Here is a 19,832-nt window from a genome sequence, read left to right on the forward strand (position 1 = left end):
CGGCAGAGATAGACTGTAGCAGCATTTTGTCTATTTCGCGAAGGGACTCCAAGTCCCGGAAATTCCGAGACCGAGTCGAATAGCGAACACTTTAAATATTAACAATAAGACGCTACTCCCATACCTTTGTCAAAATGGACACCAAGATATGTAACGGAACTCTTAAATTTATTAGGCCTATAACTTGAAACCCGCCTTTTTCCGCAAAAATTAAGAATGTTATTTAAGAAACAAATGAAAAAAATACATCAATCAAAGTTGGCCATCGTTAGATATGACTTTTTCCCATCTTTCTGGCAATAAGCGGATTCCACAGCGAAAGAACGACTCATCTTTAGAGGCTATCCAGTCAGAGACCTATTTTTCGACGCTTTCATAAGAGTTGAAGTGTTCCTCAGCAAGTGCGTGTGCCATCGACCGAAACAAGTGATAGTCGGCACAGTCTTGTGAATAAGCCGCATGGGGTAACACTTCCCAGCGAAGTGTTTCCAATGTTTTCTTGACAGCCTTAGTGACGATCAAACGTTGTCATGAAGCAAGATCACTTTATGCTGCCTTGTCTCATATTGTGGTCGTTTTTCGCGCAATGCTCGGCTCAAACGGATTACTTGTTATTGGTAGAGATCCCCTGTGACTGTTTGACCAGGTTTCAGTATCTCATAATATACCACATCCTTCTGGTCCCACCAAATACAGAGCATAGCCTTCTTCCCATGAATATTGCGTTTTGGCGTCGATATCGATGGTTGGCCTAGGTCGCAAATGGTTTTTCGGCGTTTGGAGTTATCGAAATAGATCCGCTTTTTATCGCTAGTCACAATTCGATGCAAAAACCCCTTTCTTTTTTGCCTGGCATGCAGCATTTCGGAGATGGTTTTTCGCCTTTCAATGTCTGTTTCTTTCAGTTCATATGGCACCCATCTTCCTTCCTTGTATGGCTTTTAAATGCTTGGAAATGGCTGCTTGAGTAACATTCAACGTTTCTGCAAGTTGATTTTGTGTTTGACATAGATCTTTATTCACCAATGCTTGCAGTTCTGTATCTTGGAATTTTTTTGCTGTCCTGAACGTTCTTTATCATTCGTGTCAAAATCACCAAGTTTAAATCGTCGAAACCATTCCTTGCAAGTTATTTCCGATAGAGCAAGTTCCCCATAAGCTTCAACAAGTATTCGATGAAATTCAGCAGCAGTTTTCTTCAAATTGAAGCAGAAAAGCAAAGCTTCGCGCAAATGATGCTTATTTGGTTGGCATTCAGACATTTTCTTCGCAGTAAAAAACTATGTTGTTGTCACAAACACAAACTTTTATATACTGAATATTATTGACAGATGTTAAAACTATAAATGTGCCTTGTTCAGCCATTACATTTGACGATTGTCAAAGTTACAGCTATTTATCGCTAGAAGGCGGATTTCAAGTTATAAACCGAATAATACTATTGCCTTCTATTTTTATTATCAAAGACCTACCCGAAAAATCCGCTTTTTTCCTATTTGTTTTTCGCTTTTTATACGGACGATCTCCATCCTTTCTTCTTATTGGAGCCCTATGTATCACTTCATTTTACAGAATTATAGCCTTTGTCTTCTTTTGTGAGACCTCAAGTTTTGCGAATCTACACCATTTTACTACTCTGTCCACTACCTGCTGATCTCTCGACTCTAATTCCTTTTGTAAATTTCCGCCGACTACGATTAGATCATCCGCGTATGCCGTATACCGATCCGGAACTAATACTTCTTATTCCTAAGCAAATCGTCAAACATGACGTTCTAGCAGGTAGGACCGAAAACGGAGCCCTGCGGGCATCCCCTTGTGGTCTGCTTGGAAACTTTCCCGGGTCCTAACTCTATCTGCACCTTTCGATCGCTGAAGTAGCTCCGGGCACATGTTTTTGGGACAGTTCCTATTTTTTAAGCTATTTAATACAAGCCACCAGACATTGTCGAAAGTACCCGAGATATCGAAGAGTAGGGCGACCTCTCTTCAGAGGCAGAGACCATCCTCCGCAAATCTACGATAGCGTTCTCCGTCGATCTTCCGGGTGTGGACTCAAATTGTCGGCCGGAAATGTTACCCACCAACGTGTCCTCTAGGCGGAGCTTGATAAGCTTTTCGAAAAGTTTTGCTACTACAGAGAATAGCCATATGGGCCTATAGGATTTCGAGTCCTTCTCGTCCCTGTCCTTGCCCTTCAAAAGAACTTGTAATGAGCCTTCCTTCCAAGTCGAAGGAAAGACGCCTTCACTGAAGGCACCCGTTAAATAACCTAACTATCTGACTGACTAGGATTATTCTACAAGCTACCTTCAAGACACTGACTTCGATTAGATCAGGTCCGGATGCTTTATAATTTTTAAAGCTTCTAACTACCTCGACCACTTCTTGTTCCGTTAAGATAGGAGCATCGGCCGTATTTGGCGCAACTTGCGCATTTTCCCTAGCTAACTTTTGATTTTCAGTATCCTTATTCTCCCGGTCATCTGGAGCATGGACATCTAAAAGGTAGCTAGCTGTGTCTCTTACGGTGTTGGTAGAGTATTCGCCACACCGGAGAATGTTAAGCACCCTCTTAACCCGGAGCTTCTCGGCTTGTTGCGTGTAAACGTAGTCCCAAGCTTCCGAATTGCCGTGCGAATTGACGTGACAAATTTTCACCAGCTTGCGAGCTTCGCTTTTCTTACCTCTCTGCTGTAGTTCCGCAAAGACACGCGGTACTTTTGGAGCAGGATGAGATAATTAAGCTTCCCTCGTTCTATCTGGGTGGCACGTCTCAACCTATATACTGACTTTTTGATGACACTCAGTTCCCTAGTCTACCACGGATTGGATTTCCTAAACCTTCGTTTCCTTGGCATGGAAGACTTACGGGCCTCTTGGAACACCACCGTAAGCTCCTGCGCCATCACCTCTACATCCTCCGCAGATTGCAGACCGAGGACCTCGAGTTGCGACCTAGATCGCGCAGGCTGTCGGCGAACTGATCCCAATCGGCCCGACACGTGTCGAATCGATTGGTCTCAGCCCCTCGGTCATTGCCCGTTGTTCTGAGCACCCTCACTCTGATATCCACGGAGTTGTAATCGCTGCTCGTCCAATCCTGCCTCACCTTTCACTCGCCGATGAATTGACTCATGGTAAGGGACGAGAGAGTAACATCTACCATATATAAGACGACCCTTCCACAGTCCAGTAGGTGGGAGGTTGAGCAGCGTCATTCAACACCTGGAGGCCAAATGCCTGGATGAGGTTCTCGAGTTTGGCACCTTTTTCGTCTGTTCTCTGAGAGCCCCAAAGAGACGGCCACCCCTGTGAAGTTAGCCCCCATTCTTTAAAAAATTAATTTTTTTCAGAGTTTTGTACAGATTTCCAATAGTTCCAGAGTTCTTGACAGTTTTAAGAAATAGTTCTGGCCATTAAAAACGCTAAAATGCGTTTTAAAGAATGGGGGACTAACTTTACGCAGCTAGAAAAAAATCATTTTTTATTAGAGTTCCAGATAGATTTTATATAGTTTTAGAGTTCTTAATACATTTTAGAAATAGTTGCGTTCGAGAAAATATCGGGATTGAATACTCGAAAGTAGTACAAAAATAGCAGTACTGAAATAGTCACAACTTCAAAACTATCAGTTTAATGCATTTCTTCATTTCTTCATTGATAGAACTTTGCGAAGGCTATCCAGAACTCTCAACAGAACTCCTAGAACTTTCCAAAAATTTTTTTGAACTTTAAAACTACAAAGTCGACACTTGTAATCATTCATAATTTTTTCGGTTTCAATTTTACAGATTTTTGTCATTAGGATTTTTGATAGAACTCTACGAGTGCTATCTAGAATTCTCAATAAAACTCTCAGAATTCTCAAAAGAATTTGTAAAACTAAATATTTTAAAGTTATCAGTAATACTTTTAAATGAAGACTGTGAACGTTATATTTATATATTTTTTGTTAACTTTTATCTTGACGATATTAGTCAGCAATAAGTTTGTATCTGTAAAAAATTTGTAGAAAATTGAAAATTACTATTTACGTTTAGCGATTGTCTTTGACAGCGCGTGTTTCTTGTTTCAAAAAGTTAGTTATTAAAATACATATTGCCGTAGTGTCAAGAAACTTCTAGTCACCTTTGACTGAAACAGTAAATGCGCGATTGTGGAGAGAGGCTGAGTGGAGGGGACGTGCCCTCTTCTTTTTCAGTTTGCGGTTCGAATCTAGCATTACTGAAGACACTGGCTTGTCAAGTCTTCGTCGCGCAGAACAGTCGCATCACCATTCTGTACATTTTGATGCTTGCGCTTCTAGTATTAAGTGTTTTATAGCATTTACAAATAAAATTTATTTTTTATTTGTTATACGAGCTGCTTTATTTACACACATATATATAAGGTGATATATATTAGTATTCTTTTAATATTTAAATAATTTCTTTAGTAAGTGTGGTTTAATTACACAGTTTTAAATCGTTTCTAAAAGCAAAAAATCTTGTTCATATAGCGCACGTTTCCATTTCTTAAATTTTAGTTTTTTATTTAGATTTTTTTAGTATAGAATACGATGTACGATACAGAAACGCTTTTAACTTTATTGACCTGTAAAGAATATCAAACAATAGATGATAATGGGAAAATATATCGTTCTTCACATGAGATTTACAAAAAAATTTCAGAAAGAATGCTTGAATGCAATAGTAAAATATCCACAAAACATATATATCAAATCCTTCGAACTGATCGCAAAAAAAATGTACACGGCTGTTTTGAATGCGTTTGATATTAAAAATGAGACAAATAATTTCACGGCTTCATTAAACTATTCCCTAACTGACAATGAGACTATAACAAAACAAAGACGTCTAAAAATGTTGAAAAATTTTTTCGACTGATAATTTCAGGTAATAAGTGGAACAAAATAAAAGAAAAGACAGTTGCTTATGGTAATCGAAAATATAAGGTTTTTAAACCTAAAAAATGGACCGATTTGTTTGGGGAAAAAATTTACCAACAGGCAAAAATTGAATGTGCATTTGTAAAGGCCTATACGGCGCCACACGCGCCTAAAGCGCGTAGTGATATACGATCCACTGCGTGGATCGAGGGAGAGGAATCAGTCAGGTTCTAGCTATAGTAGAATAAAGAATACGTCACGAGAAGCATGGTCTTCTTTCCTTTCCCTTGCCCCGGCAAAATCCTTACACATTATCTTTCAAACGTGCAAAGATTTATGTAACTAGCAATGTTAAGCGTTACGCTGTATTTAATGGAAAATGTAAAGAATGCAGCGCAATCATATACGGATTCTTACACAAAAAACCGCAAAAATCTAATGACATGATATTTGAATGTAAAGTTACAAATTTTCAGCCAAATTTTTTGCATTCAAAGAAACGACAATTGAGAGGTTATCGCCGAGAAATTGCTACCGAATTAGTAGATGGGCGAAAATGTGCTTCTGAATGGAGACGCAACGAAGCGATTCGTTTAATGGAAATTGAGGATTCGGTTCCGTCCATAATTTATAATTCTACCGTTTTAAGAAAGGCAAAACAACAGTTGTTAGATAAATACAATACGTCTTTAAATACAAAGTACAAATCCTATCGAGAATTTACAAAATGCAAAACATTCAATACTTCGAGGCACCATCCGTAACATTGGTTACGATCCGTTTTATTGTTTATACTGGAGCGAAGAACATCGCATATTATATAAAAACGCCTGCAAAGGTAAAAATTCTTTTCTTACAATCAATGCAATTGGAGGAATAGCTAATAAACTATTACTTCCAAATGGATAAAAATTACCATACTTACTCCTTTATCAATGTATGTGTGATACAAACAAAGGTAATTTTCCCGCCTTTAAAATGATTTCCACAAAACAGCACACATCACAAATTTCATTTTTCTTACTTGAGATATTAAGAAGCGGCAGGCCGATATCGCGATTTGTAATAAGCAATTTTGGAAAAGCAATTTTAGTGGCTGTTGCCCAAATTTTTGGAAATTGTCGAGATTTGCAAAACTATTTAGAAATTTGCTATAATATAATATTTTCCAAATGTACATCGACATTGCCCGACTGTTTCATTCGATTGAATGTTGGTCACATGTTGCATTGGTGGTTCGCTGGCTATGTTAAAAAAAAAACATCAAAGATACGTCAGTTCTTTCTAAGATGTATTTGCATCGTCTATCAGTCCGACAATCTAGCCGAAATAGAGACGTTGTTGAAGTCAGTGCTAGTAATTGCGTTAAACGAAAAGATCAGTGAAAATGGAAATGGCAAGCTACTAGATTCTGAAGTTCACCTTCGGGTTCCTCCGGTTCGCGAATAACCACATTAAAGGTGTAACAATTGGCGACAATACACCAGATAATGAATGTTTCTTACATAATATGTTGATGATGATGGAATGTCAGAAAGTTGGGCAGAATGGGTAACAATTATTTACAATCAAGCAAAATAAATTGCATCACATTAAATGGGACAACTAAACGCTTTTTATGATATAGAAGTGGCACAAAAAATCAGGTTACTGATGGGTTCCTTATCTCTTTGGACGGGTATAATGAGACAATATTTTAAGATTAGAGATAAAACAGCTACGTCTTCTTCCGTAGAAGCAGAATTTTCTACTTTAAAATGTAAAATTTTTAAAGGTCAGTTGCCAATACGCGTAGACAAGTTTCTTTTGCAACATGTACAGTATATTGAAGGGAAGCTCTTTCTAACAAATGCTGAACATCATGATCATGCTACGGATAAGGAAAATACTGTTATTACCCAAACAGATTTAAATGAAGTAATAAATGAATGTCCAGATCTAAAAACTACCTCTTCTGACGAAGCTGAAAAACTCGAAAATACATTTGATATGAGCTGCAATAATGAAGTATACACAGAAGCATACAGTTTGTCTACGATGTCGTCTGAAACTATACCACAGTCATTGTTTACAGATTTTAGCTACTAAGAATCACCTTCTTTAAAAATATCACCTAAAGCATCTGTCACAAATAACCGTGAAGAGAAATTAGCAATAATTCTTTTAATCAGATGAAAAATTGAAGAGAAAAGGCGACACAGGAATCTCTACGTCTTCAACTGTTTCACTAAAACGTTGTAAACCAAATTATTTAGATTCATGTCTCGATTAGAGCACTGACAACATAAAAAGCGTAGTAGGATTGCCATTAATTCGCAATGGCAATCTATGCAATCTAGTTATCATAAACAAACAAATCATAGTTATTCAGGAAACATGCGCATTCGATTTTATATTGCAGATCATAGTAGCAGGACTCGCGTTATATGAATTTTTTTTTAAAAAAGGTAAAAAAAGGGCGCCAAGTACACGCCTTGTTATATTAAAAAAAAGTTTTCCTCATAAAAAAACCTTTCCAAAAAATTGTTTTTTTTTTAAAAAGTTTTCCTCATAAAAAACCTTTTCAAAGAACTGTACTTTCAAAAATATATTATATTAAAAAAAAGTTTTTCTCACAAAAAACTTTTCCAAAAAAAGTTGTATATATCATAAAAAACTTTTCAAAAAGATTGTATTTTTTTTTTTTTTTCCAAAAATATATTATAAAAAAATCTTTTTAAAAAAATTATATATATTTATTATAAAAAACCTTTCCAAAAAAATTGTACTTTTAAAAAAAGTTGTATATATTAAATAAAAATTTGCTACATATTCTGTCTATAAAAGAGGTGATATCAGAAAATGACGCCAAGTTTAAATAAAGAACCTTTCAAAAAAAGTTGCATGTATATCTAATTATTTATTTAAAAATGATATTTATGTTTATATCTAGTTAATTCTTTTTAAGTATACTTTTTAAAATAATTGCATTTGTATCTAGTTATTTTTTTTATATCTGTATCTAGTTAAATAAAAAAATTTTTCAAATTTAATCAAAATAAAAAAATATTACAAAATTTCGCAAAAAACTTGGCGCTGCTATAAAATAGCCTTAAAATATTATTATACATCTTAAAATATTATAGAGCAATGAAGGCTATTTTATAGCAGCGCCAAGTTTTTTGCGAAATTTTGTAATATTTTTTTATTTTGATTAAATTTGAAAAATTTTTTTATTTAACTAGATACAGATATAAAAAAAATAACTAGATACAAATGCAATTATTTTAAAAAGTATACTTAAAAAGAATTAACTAGATATAAACATAAATATCATTTTTAAATAAATAATTAGATATACATGCAACTTTTTTTGAAAGGTTCTTTATTTAAACTTGGCGTCATTTTCTGATATCACCTCTTTTATAGACAGAATATGTAGCAAATTTTTATTTAATATATACAACTTTTTTTAAAAGTACAATTTTTTTGGAAAGGTTTTTTATAATAAATATATATAATTTTTTTAAAAAGATTTTTTTATAATATATTTTTGGAAAAAAAAAATACAATCTTTTTGAAAAGTTTTTTATGATATATACAACTTTTTTTGGAAAAGTTTTTTGTGAGAAAAACTTTTTTTTAATATAATATATTTTTGAAAGTACAGTTCTTTGAAAAGGTTTTTTATGAGGAAAACTTTTTAAAAAAAAACAATTTTTTGGAAAGGTTTTTTTATGAGGAAAACTTTTTTTTAATATAACAAGGCGTGTACTTGGCGCCCTTTTTTACCTTTTTTAAAAAAAAGGTTTTTTTGTGAGATATCATTTCTTTTTTTTAGTAAAAATAATTTTAATAAATATGATTCTTTTTTTTAGTAAAAATAATGGTAATAATATCCCACCATCACTCCCGTCATATTTTCAATACGACAATCCTCTTTTTGATTATAGAAATCTTAATTTATACAAACCTAATAATTTTTTTTTATATTTTACAACATGTTTTATAAGAAAATTATTAGTGATCATAAAAAGGGTATAAAAAACCATTTGTATTTCTAAGTTATTGCGTTTTTTCATATATAAAAACAGATTACTTTTGATCAAATTTCTGTAAGAATGACAAAAACATCTTTAGCACCTCTAGGCCATTGTCTTTTTTTAATTAGCGTATCGTCAGCTTCAATCCAAGTGTTAGACATTTCTTCTCTATAAACATTACATACCTGCCGATTCCACCAATGTGCACAAAGTACACTTTCTGTCCACTAACTACAGAATACTAACAAGGGAACGTTCACAAGTGTCCCCTCCCCGATTTGATTTTCCTTGAAATATGTTGTAAAACATACAATTTGAGGAGACACGTATTTTTTTATAGCGGCCCTAACTCAAATTTAAGGGATCAAACACTCCTTTGAAAAAAAAACGATTTTTTTCTTTGTGTGTAACTATCGCCAAAACCGTAGGAGATAAAAAAATATTTCAAATAGAAGTTGTATGGCTTGTAATGGACTTTATAACTGTGTAGTTAAATTTTCAAAAAATGAAATTTTTTTTAATTTACCCCCACCCCTTGTTATTATTTTTTCAAATTTCAAAATTTTTGTAATGACAAAAGTTGTAGCATTTTTTACGCTGAATTCAACCATATATGATTTTATTATGTTTCGAAATCACATCTTTCAAAAATGAGTCATCAGTATCACATTATATGCGTCGCGCTGCATGACCGTTTATACCGCACTTGTGTTGTGCATAGTCGCAAAACAAATATAAAAATAACATGTTATTATATATTTGAGAAAGAAAAGTTAACTAAAATTGTTGCTAAAGCATCTCTTTCACATTACACTCTTATAGATAATCGCTGCATTTCGTGCGCAGCGCGTTGTTATATGCAAGTTAGCTATCAGCGCATATTACACTTTGAAGTTTTGCTTGCAGTGACCACGGGAAAATAATTTATGAAACGAAAACAGTGAATGAATCAATCTATTCAACATATATCTACCCTGACTCTACCTTCTTGGCCCGACTTGACTGAGAATGAAATAAAATATAAAATTCTGTACAGTTTACTCTTTTTCAATAATTTTAATATACTGTGATTCTACATGCTATTACATTCCACTAAATTACTACGATTTTTTTAAACTATGGTATATAAAATGTATATTATAAGTATAATTATAATATATATAAATAAGCTTATATATATATAAAAGCGTATTTATTGTTTCATAATATTATAATTATACTTATAATATACATTTTATATTTCAAGATTTTATATACCATAGTTTAAAAAAATCGTAATAATTTAATAGAATGTAATAGTATGTAGAATATATCGCAGTATATTAAAATTATTGAAAAAGAGTATGTACAGAATTTTATTCATTGTCAGTCAAGTCGGGCCAAGAGAGTAGAGTCAGGGTGGATATATGTTGAATAGATTGTGATTCATTCACTGTTTTCGTTTCATAAATTATTTTCCCGTGGTCACTGCAAGCAAAACTTCAAAGTGTAATATGCGCTGATAGCTAACTTGTATATGACAACGCGCTGCATACGAAATGCAGCGATTATCTATAAGAGTGTAATGTGGAAGGGATGCTTTAGCAACAATTTTAGTTAACTTTTCTTCCTTAAATATATGATAACATGTCATTTTTATATTTATTTAACGACTATTGCGCAACACAAGTGCGGTATAAACAATGCGTCATGCAGCGCGACGCATATAATATGATACTGATGACTTATTTTTGAAAGATGCGATTTCGGAACATAATAAAATCATATATGGTTGAATTTAGCGTAAAAAATGCTACAACTTTTGTCATTACAAAAATTTTGAAATTCGAAAAAATAATACCAAGGGGTAAGAGTAAATTAAAAAAAATTACATTTTTGAAAATCCAACTACACAGTTATAAAGCCCATTACAAGCCATACAACTTCTACTTGAAACATTTTTTTATATCTCCTACGGTTTTGGCGATAGTTACACACAAAGAAAAAACTCGTTTTTTTCAAAAGGGTGTTTCACCCTTTAAATTTGAGTTAGGGCCGCTATAAAAAAATACGTGTCTTCTCAAATTGTATGTTTTACAACATATTTCAAGGAGAATCAAATCGGGAGGGGACACTTGTGAACGTTCCCTTTAAGAGTGTTGTCAGCATGTGTGTTGCTACACTTCTGCACTTCAAGACGAGAAAAATTTTTTTTATAAAGAATACTATTATTTTGATATACACTATCTCTATTCGTCTCCACAACACGTTACATATACATTTTACGACCGATATTAATTATATCAATGTGATTAGTGTCATCAAAGCTGCGAGCTGACAGGTCTGAGCGCCGCCATGTTGAAAAAGGACAGACATCTTTTAGAAAAAGAAAGGAAAGAAAAAAGACGCTCTTATGCGGGAATTGACATTTCACGGGATGTAGAAAAGGACAACCATGTCGCATTTTGATGCTTCTAGTTGACAAAGGAAAAACTTATATATTAGAGAAGGATGACGAACAGACGACGACGACCAAGCCTTACATAGATTTCGGCATATTTCGACTTTGGCAAACTTTGGCAAACTTTGGCAATTAATATAGTTTTTTAGAAAGCATGTACAAAAAAAGTAAAGATACTTTTATTATGTAAATCGCATGTGCTCTATCGATTGAGCCTATTATAAATTCGATCGGTCCACGCATTATTGAGATATGAAAATCTCGACTCCTATCAGCTCATGTGCTCGCGTAAAGATACACGGTCGGTCTTGCGCTGCGCGTGAACTTGGCGCGAGACACTACCGTGTCTCTTGATAAATAAATGCAAATGCCAACGTAAGCGCGCGCCGCGCGGCTTCTCAGCGCCATCAGCGCACCTAACGTCAGAAATCGGAACATGGACATTTTAGCTGGACATTTTTATCGTACTATTTTAGACATTTCGACTTTGGACTATTATAACTTTTTTTCTACAGCACCAACAGTAAAAACAAGCATACTTTTCTTATGTAATTTGGGTATGCGCTATCGATTGAGCCCAACAACAACTCAATCGGCCCAGCCGTTATTGAGATCCGATAATCTCGGCTCGTCTCAACTTTCGGGCTCGCGTAAAGATACACGGTCGGTCTTGCGCTGCGCGTGAACTTGGCGCGAGACACTACCGTGTCTCTTGATCATATAATAATAAAACAATTGATAGTTTGAATCACACGATCCAACTGTCACGAAAGATCTTAAACAGAAAAATGATTCAAGCTAGCGACTATTGTGCAGAAACCTTCGATTAATTTTTTTTTTTTTTTCTCACAGAACGGAAAATATTTATTTGATTACCGGTTCTTTTATTAATACGGATTAGGAAGGATGTGATCGGGATAAATTAGACGTTGGTTTTATATATGTGACTTTATTCAAAAGGCTCGGATTAAAGATAAACTCGATTCGCTCTCTACGCACTGCTCTCGAAATAATTGAAGGAGCCCTTGGAGATAGTCTTTCTCCACCGAGCTCTTTGGACAGACTCATTTTCAAAATACGCAGGATCGACGGCAACGGCAGTCGATAGATCATTCGGTTGACGCGTGGCACGCGCGTGCCGAAACGTGATTCGCTAGCGAGGCTCCTCGCGGGCGCTAAGGCTCGAGACAAAGGCGCGTTTTGTCAACTTCTCGCGCTCGGAATCGAAAATACGCGGAATAACAACTCGGCGGTGAAAATATCCGCGACCTTGCTTTATCTTTCTCGCAAGGCTTTTACAATTTTGAACAACTATGTTGAAAGGGCGCAAATATTAAAATCAATAGGACTTTTTGAAAAAAGAAACACGCGTCGTTAAATACAATCACTAAATGTAAATAGTAATGCGGCACATCTAGCCGAATATTTATTTCAAGATTGTCCTAGTTGTGTGACAACCACAATGTGTTCAAAATGCTCGCACATTTCTTGTCTCAAAAATCCAATATTGACAATAAGGGCCACTTTTTCCCAAGATCTATAGAGAGAAGGTTACCTCACGCGCAAAGAGGGACGAACGGCAAGAGGGGCAAATGCTGAGCGGGGCGAGCGGCAAGAGGGGCAATGATGATCTCATCGGCAAACAGAAGCTATCTCAGACAGCTACTGTTTGTCGATGAGATCATCATGCTCTCCCCTTCCTTCATCGCCCCTCGCCACCAAGCTGTTTCTAGCTCCCCCCTTACTTCATCGTCCCTCGCCCACAACCGGTTTTCCTGAGGTAACCTTCTCTCTATAGATCTTGACTTTTTCCAACGTCGGTCAACTTTAACCAACAGGTTACAGGATTGCCAACATAAAGAATAAAATATTGCAATTAAAGAAAAAAATTTCTCTTATAAGCTAAATATTATATATAATATAATAATATAGTATTAGTTGCAAAACCTTTTTTTACAGTGAATTTCTATACATTTTATATCAATATACTAAGATTTCAGGATTAACGACATATATGTACAAATTTCGAGTTTTAAGTTGGCTATTCTAAAAAGTTAACAGACGGTTAGACTTAACCGACGTTGGAAAAAGTGGCCCTATATGTTAATTTTATATTCAAACATGGATTTTAAATGCTGCAGCAGCAGTGCTGCCAGTCGGGCCGGGTTGCCCCTCCAATCCCCTCCACAAACCAGGCCGTGCACAGTACTGTATTGTAAGATGTGTGGATCCCAGTAAACATAAATCTAAATTTTTATTTTTTTTAATAATAAGGAAAGAATTTTAGAATGAGAATAGGAAGCGATAAAAATATTTATTTAAAAGAAAGGAATAGGATAGGATAGAATATAATAGGAAAATAAGTGTAAAGACACATTTTTATAATTACAAAGAAATGCTTTATTTGGCAGAAATAATAAATAATGAATACCAACATTTGTTACAAGGGTAAGGAAAACTGCCAAAAACCTTACCAGTATTCATGAAAACAAAAATTATAATATTTTTATAACATAAAAATAAACATTTTATTAAAATAAAATATTATATTATAAATTATATAATTATAAATTATATTACATATTAATATTATATTAATATATTAATATTATAAATTATCAGTCTTTTTTCATCTTTTTTCATAACATAAAAGAAACTTTATAATTATTATGAACGACTAAAATAAAATATTCTTGTCTGAAATAAAATATATTATTATCATAAAATAAAATAAAAAGATCTTAAAGACTAGACAAGAATATCTGAAATTAAAAAAGAACATTAATATTTTATAATTAATTAAAAAAATTGCTACATGTGCGAATAAAAAAGTTAAAACTATGAAAATTTAAATTTAAATTTTAAAAAAATTAAAAAAAATTAAAATAAAAAAATTAATCACTATCAGATGTATGTTGCTTCGGATATAAGTTTTGCGTGTTGTGCAATTCTATATGTCGCGAATCTACTTCAAAATTTACACAAGTAATATTCTCAGCCTGAAAACTAGATTTAATTTTACAAATAGCGGAAATTGTATCATCAGCTAAACAATTTCTTTTCTTAGTTTTTGTGTCCGTTACTATTGAAAAGATCCGTTCCGCTTCGGCATTTGAATGAGGAAAAGTAAGAACGGACTCAACTAATAACTCTAAATTTGGAAACATCTTTTCCTCATTAAAATTTTTAAGATCAAATATTTTTTTCCACACCTCATCGATTTCTAAAATAACTAATTCTTTTTTTTCTAAATCATTAAAAGAAGTTGGCAAAATTCTCCACTCTACAGCTAATTTTCTAATATCAATATTTTCAATATTTAAACGCGTAGCAATAAATGACAAATCTTTAATTTGAACTCTACCTTCACGATAAAGTGCAATTTTAGGATTTAAAAAAGTTAATTGTTGAAATAAAGGATCGTTATAAGGTAAACGTTTCATCATTTCTTTAACAGCTGTTTTATAAAAATCTAAACATTTTAATTTTACTTGCACAAATTCTAAAGGCTGAGTTTGCAAAAAGCTTTCACATAATGGTCCCACACATATATCGGTCAGTTGTTTCATATTATTTTCATCATCTACATTTAAAGTAGAAATGTCATCCAAAGTCTCTAAAATCATAAAATTATCAGCCATATTAAATATTATTTTTTGACTACTAGAATATAACTCATGTACTAAAATTTTGCGTGACTGAAAAAGAGCATTAAATGTATTGAAAAAATTTAACGAATATTTTAAAAATAATAAATAGGCTTTAATGGCATTATCATTTAATTGCGCAAGAATAGTTTCTGCAGATCCAGATTTTTCTTCTACAACGGCCGAATGAAAGTAATTTTGCAGAACTTCCCAATTATCAAGAAGTCTAGTCAAGCATTGGTGTAAAGCAAGCCACCTTGTATTAGATAATTTTAACATTTTATGTTTTTCAACATTTAAAGAGTTTTGAACCATTTCTAAAATTGCACATCTTTTTACACTACCCGAAATATAACTTGTAACATTTCTAATGATAGTTTCACATTTTTGTGGCAATTTTTCACAAGCTTTACTAGCCACAATCGCGAATGAATGGCAAATACAATTTAATAATACCACACCAGGTACTTCAGTTTTTAAACGCGAGAAAAAAGAATTATTACACCCGGTCATTACTGCAGCGTTATCACTTGCCATTCCAATAATATTTTTAATATTAATATTTTTTTCTTCTAAAAATGTTTTAAAAACTTTAAAAATTTTACTTGCAGTACAGTTTGTAGCATCTAATGCTAATAACTTTAATAATTGTGTTTTTACTTTTTTATTAATTGGCGAAACATATTTAACAAGCAGGCACATGAATTTTGTATTTGTTATATCCGTACTTTCATCAATTAAAATGGAAAATTTACATGTTTGCAAAATGGAAATTAATTTTTCTTCTTCGCGCTTTGAAATAATATTTTTAACAATACGAATACATTTAGTTCGGCCTAGTGTAAGATCTTGTGCAATTTTAGGTTCAAAACAAATATCTTTTATTAACGGTATTAAATGATCTACAGTAGAAAAAGCTACATTATGGTCGGCAAAAAAGCTGCTAATTTTATTTCCGCGCGTTTTACTCTTTCATTATATTGCAAAGAATGCTTGTTATGATTATCGAGACTTTGAGTTTGACCCTTCATATTATATATATGTGTAACCGTCTGTGAATGCTGTCTTAAATCCGTTTTGCAACATCTGATAGTTTTATTACATATAACGCACAAAGCTTTATTTTCTTCTGGATGGGGAGCTAACCATCCTTTAAAAATATCTTCCTCTAACCACGACTGATTAAAATTTCTAACTTTAACTTTTTTTTTAATAGCTCCTTTCTCAATATTATTATTATCGTTATTAAAACTACTCATTTTTAAAATTTATCACAATAATATTGCACAAATAATATATATATATATATATATATTACACAAATAATATTGCAAACTACTATTACTACTACTACTATTACCACTACTACTACTACTACTACTACTACTACTACTACTACACTACTACTACTACTACTACTACTACTACACTACTACTACTACTACTACTACTATTGCAGCTAATATCACAGATAATTACAAATAATTATCACAGATATACATATCACAATTACTTACCTATTTGTTTTTCCTATTTCTTCTTCTTCATGTCACATCACACCATCACACGTTGTCTTGCGTCTTACCGTCTACCGCCTATCTGTTTACTGGGATCACGCGGTCACGCCACAGCTGCGCGCCCATAACACGTTACTGCGGTTACCATGGTTACGCGCGCGGGACTTTAAACAACGGAGGGGCAACCCGGCCCGACTGGCAGCACTGTGCAGCAGTGATGCTAGATCGAGCAGGCTAGCACCGCACGGTGCTGCACGCTGCTCGGTGCACAAGTGAGAACCGATTACGTCACGTGTCCGTGTGCATTCTAAGTATACATTTCAAAAAACAAAAAATTACGTGTAAAAAGTACAAATACATTTAGTCTGAGACTGACGTTGTTTACGGATGTCAAGTAATTATTGACTGTTACGGACGCGCGTCTAAGTACGCCGGTCCGATGCGAAGCTTCGTTGAGCGAGCATGCTCGGTTTTTTTTTTTTTTTTTTGCCGCGTCTCGCGCAATGATTCACTTGCCAATAAATTTATTTGGATTCGATTTTGGTGATTGCAAATCGTAGGGGGCGATAGGAATCACAAGTGGACTGTATATAATTTTGTAGGATAGTAGCGCACCTGCGTGTGCACCGAAAGTGATGTATTGAGCAAGGAGCTGAGGTGAAAGAGGCGAAACAACTTTAAAGGTTTAACTGTCACAAACACTGTCTTTTTATTTATCAAATGTTTCTCACACAGAAGATCTTAGCAAGACGGCGCTAGGCGTGCGCTCGCAAAAGAAAAGGTATCACTTTTCCTGCCGCAAGACTCCGCAAAAAGCACTCGCTGATCACGTGCGCGGCTGCCGCAAGACTTCGCGAGAAGCACTCGCTGTTCACGTGCGCGGCAGGTGCGTTAAACCTTCCGCGAAGACGGCGCGATAATCCTTGCGATTACTTCGCAGCCGAGATTTTCTCAATTTGGTGTCGATTTGGAAAGAGCGAATTCCCAATATGAACTCGTCTTTACACGACACGAGAGAACAACGGATTTTTCAAGAATCGTTGTTCGTCATTATCACACGTACTCGACACGTGCCACGAAACTCCGGTATTTATGTCGCGAACACGTCGACGATAATGTCGCGCGCGCATACTCCGGAATTCAATTCTCATTCACTCGAGACTACTAGAAATACCACATGAGATTTCGATCTCTCACTTATGGTAAATGTTCGCGAACGCGAAAATGCGGTTAAGCGAAACTTTTGTCGATCGAACCGAGAGCACATCCTGTCTCGCCGACCATTTTTCAGATACTTCTCTTCTGCTCCAAAATGATTTTTCTATCGATCGCGAGCGGCGCGACGGTAACGCGTGGCTCACTCTAATTGGCCCAATTCTCTTCTCTCGCGGTGCGTACTGAGAGGTGCTGCCACGCGAGATTAGTTTTTGCGGATTCTTCAAAATATTGCAACCGATACTGATGAAAGTTTGACCCGATCCTAAACATACCGCCCGCCTCGAAATTTCAATTTCGAAATGTATCGCTAAAGTCGCTTTGCTCCGTCTTGCGCAAGCAAAGTGATTTTATCCACAATGGTTTGATCGCCTCAAACGCATGTATGTAAGTGCCGCCCGCCGTGGCGACGATACTTACACGAAGTAACTTAAAATACTGAATACAATAGAATTTATAAATCAATCTTAACTAAACTCGCAAACTTATTAAACACTAACTTAAACTATTCGCTTGATAGTCGAGGTTGTTCCTTAGTGGAACTGCTAGCCTCAATATCGATCGGAAGCACACATAACTTAGTTATGGGGCGTTTGTACTCCGATGTCGCGGTTTTTACAGATACTACGCGGATTAAACCGTCAGAGCCTGGCTGACAGCGGGTCACGCGCCCAAGTTCCCACTTGCATGGTGGAAGATGGGGATTCTGAATAAGGACCATTGAACCAATTCGTACTGATGACCTTGCCTTCCGCCATTTAGTTCGTTGCTGAAGTGTATTTACGTAATCAGCTTGCCAATGCTTCCAGAAGCGCTCCACGATCTGCCGCAACAACTGCCACCTTGCCAGTCTATTCTCTTGAATTTGCAACACAGAAGGTTCTGGATTGATTGTAATTGCCGAACCGATCAAGAAATGACCTGGAGTGAGAAACTCGAAGTCGTCAATTGAATCTGTCAACGGACTCAGAGGCCTTGAATTCAGACATGCTTCCACTCTACAAAGCATAGTCGTGAATTCTTCGAATGTGAGGGTGTTAGCTCCTAGCACACGACGAAGATGATGCTTAACGCTTTTAACCCCCGCTTCCCACAGCCCACCGAAGTGTGGAGCGTGAGGAAGGATAAAGCTCCAAGTAATTTTATCTGTCACTATGTGGTTGCGAAAATTGACGTCGCGTTGAGCGTCTCGATACGCTCGCGACAACTCTTTATCGGCTCCAGCGAAAGTGGTACCGTTATCTGAGTAGATTACCTCAGGTAATCCACGTCTTGCACAAAATCTCTTAAATGCGTTAAGAAACGCAGGAGTGGAGTAATCGCTCACCAATTCTAGATGAATCGCGCGCGTAGCTAAGCAAATGAAAAGTGCTATGTACGCCTTTCGTGAAGTAATTCCTCGGCCGGGTGAAGCGCGGACGTGAACTGGTCCGGCATAATCGACCCCACAATGCAGAAACGCCCTAGTGGGCGCGGATACACGATAGGTAGGTAGTTGACCCATTAGCTGACTAGCTACTTTAGCCTTTTCACGAGTGCACACTATGCACTTATGGATGACCGACTTAACTAAATTTCTAGCTCGTAAAATCCAGAACTCTTGTCGAACTTTCGAAAGAGTAGACTGAAGGCCTGCGTGGAGAGATACTATATGTGAGTAACGAATAATCATTGTTGTGATCGGATGGTCAGCTAACAGAATTGGATGTTTAGCCTGAAAGGCTAACGACGAATGCTCTAATCGCCCTCCAACGCGAATAATACCGTCTGAATCCAGAAACGGATTGAGAGAGAGAATAGAACTGCGAGTTGATAGAGGTTGGTGACATTTCAACGAATTAAGTTCAGTCTTGAACAATTCTGACTGAATGACCTTTATCCAAAATGTTCGAGCTGCTGTAAATTCCGTCGTTGTGATGGCGTGAGTTAGAAGATTCTGGTATGACTCCATTTTATGTCTTTTCTGACACTTATTCACAAACCGACAAACGTACGCGGTAATGCGTATTAGCTTAGGCCACCACGAGTACTGAGTAGCGAGATCCCATTCTTCTTTGACGTTAATTTGATGTACGTTACGCGATTTCATCTCTAACTGTG

The 19,832-nt window shown here is 35.4% G+C and overlaps 1 protein-coding gene and 1 pseudogene across 1 annotated transcript; both read right to left on the reverse strand.

Moving 5' to 3' along the window:
• Window positions 1-11,612: 11,612 nt before the first annotated feature.
• On the reverse strand, window positions 11,613-17,061 carry LOC136998367 (zinc finger BED domain-containing protein 5-like; annotated as a pseudogene).
• Window positions 17,062-18,237: 1,176 nt separating this feature from the next.
• On the reverse strand, window positions 18,238-19,821 carry LOC136998960 (uncharacterized). The gene has a single exon (XM_067352344.1). It carries the CDS (start codon window positions 19,819-19,821, stop codon window positions 18,238-18,240), a length of 1,584 nt encoding a protein of 527 aa, XP_067208445.1.
• Window positions 19,822-19,832: the final 11 nt, after the last annotated feature.

The sequence above is a fragment of the Linepithema humile genome, chromosome 3 (genome assembly GCF_040581485.1).
Source record: "Linepithema humile isolate Giens D197 chromosome 3, Lhum_UNIL_v1.0, whole genome shotgun sequence".
NCBI classification, from domain to species: domain Eukaryota; kingdom Metazoa; phylum Arthropoda; class Insecta; order Hymenoptera; family Formicidae; genus Linepithema; species Linepithema humile.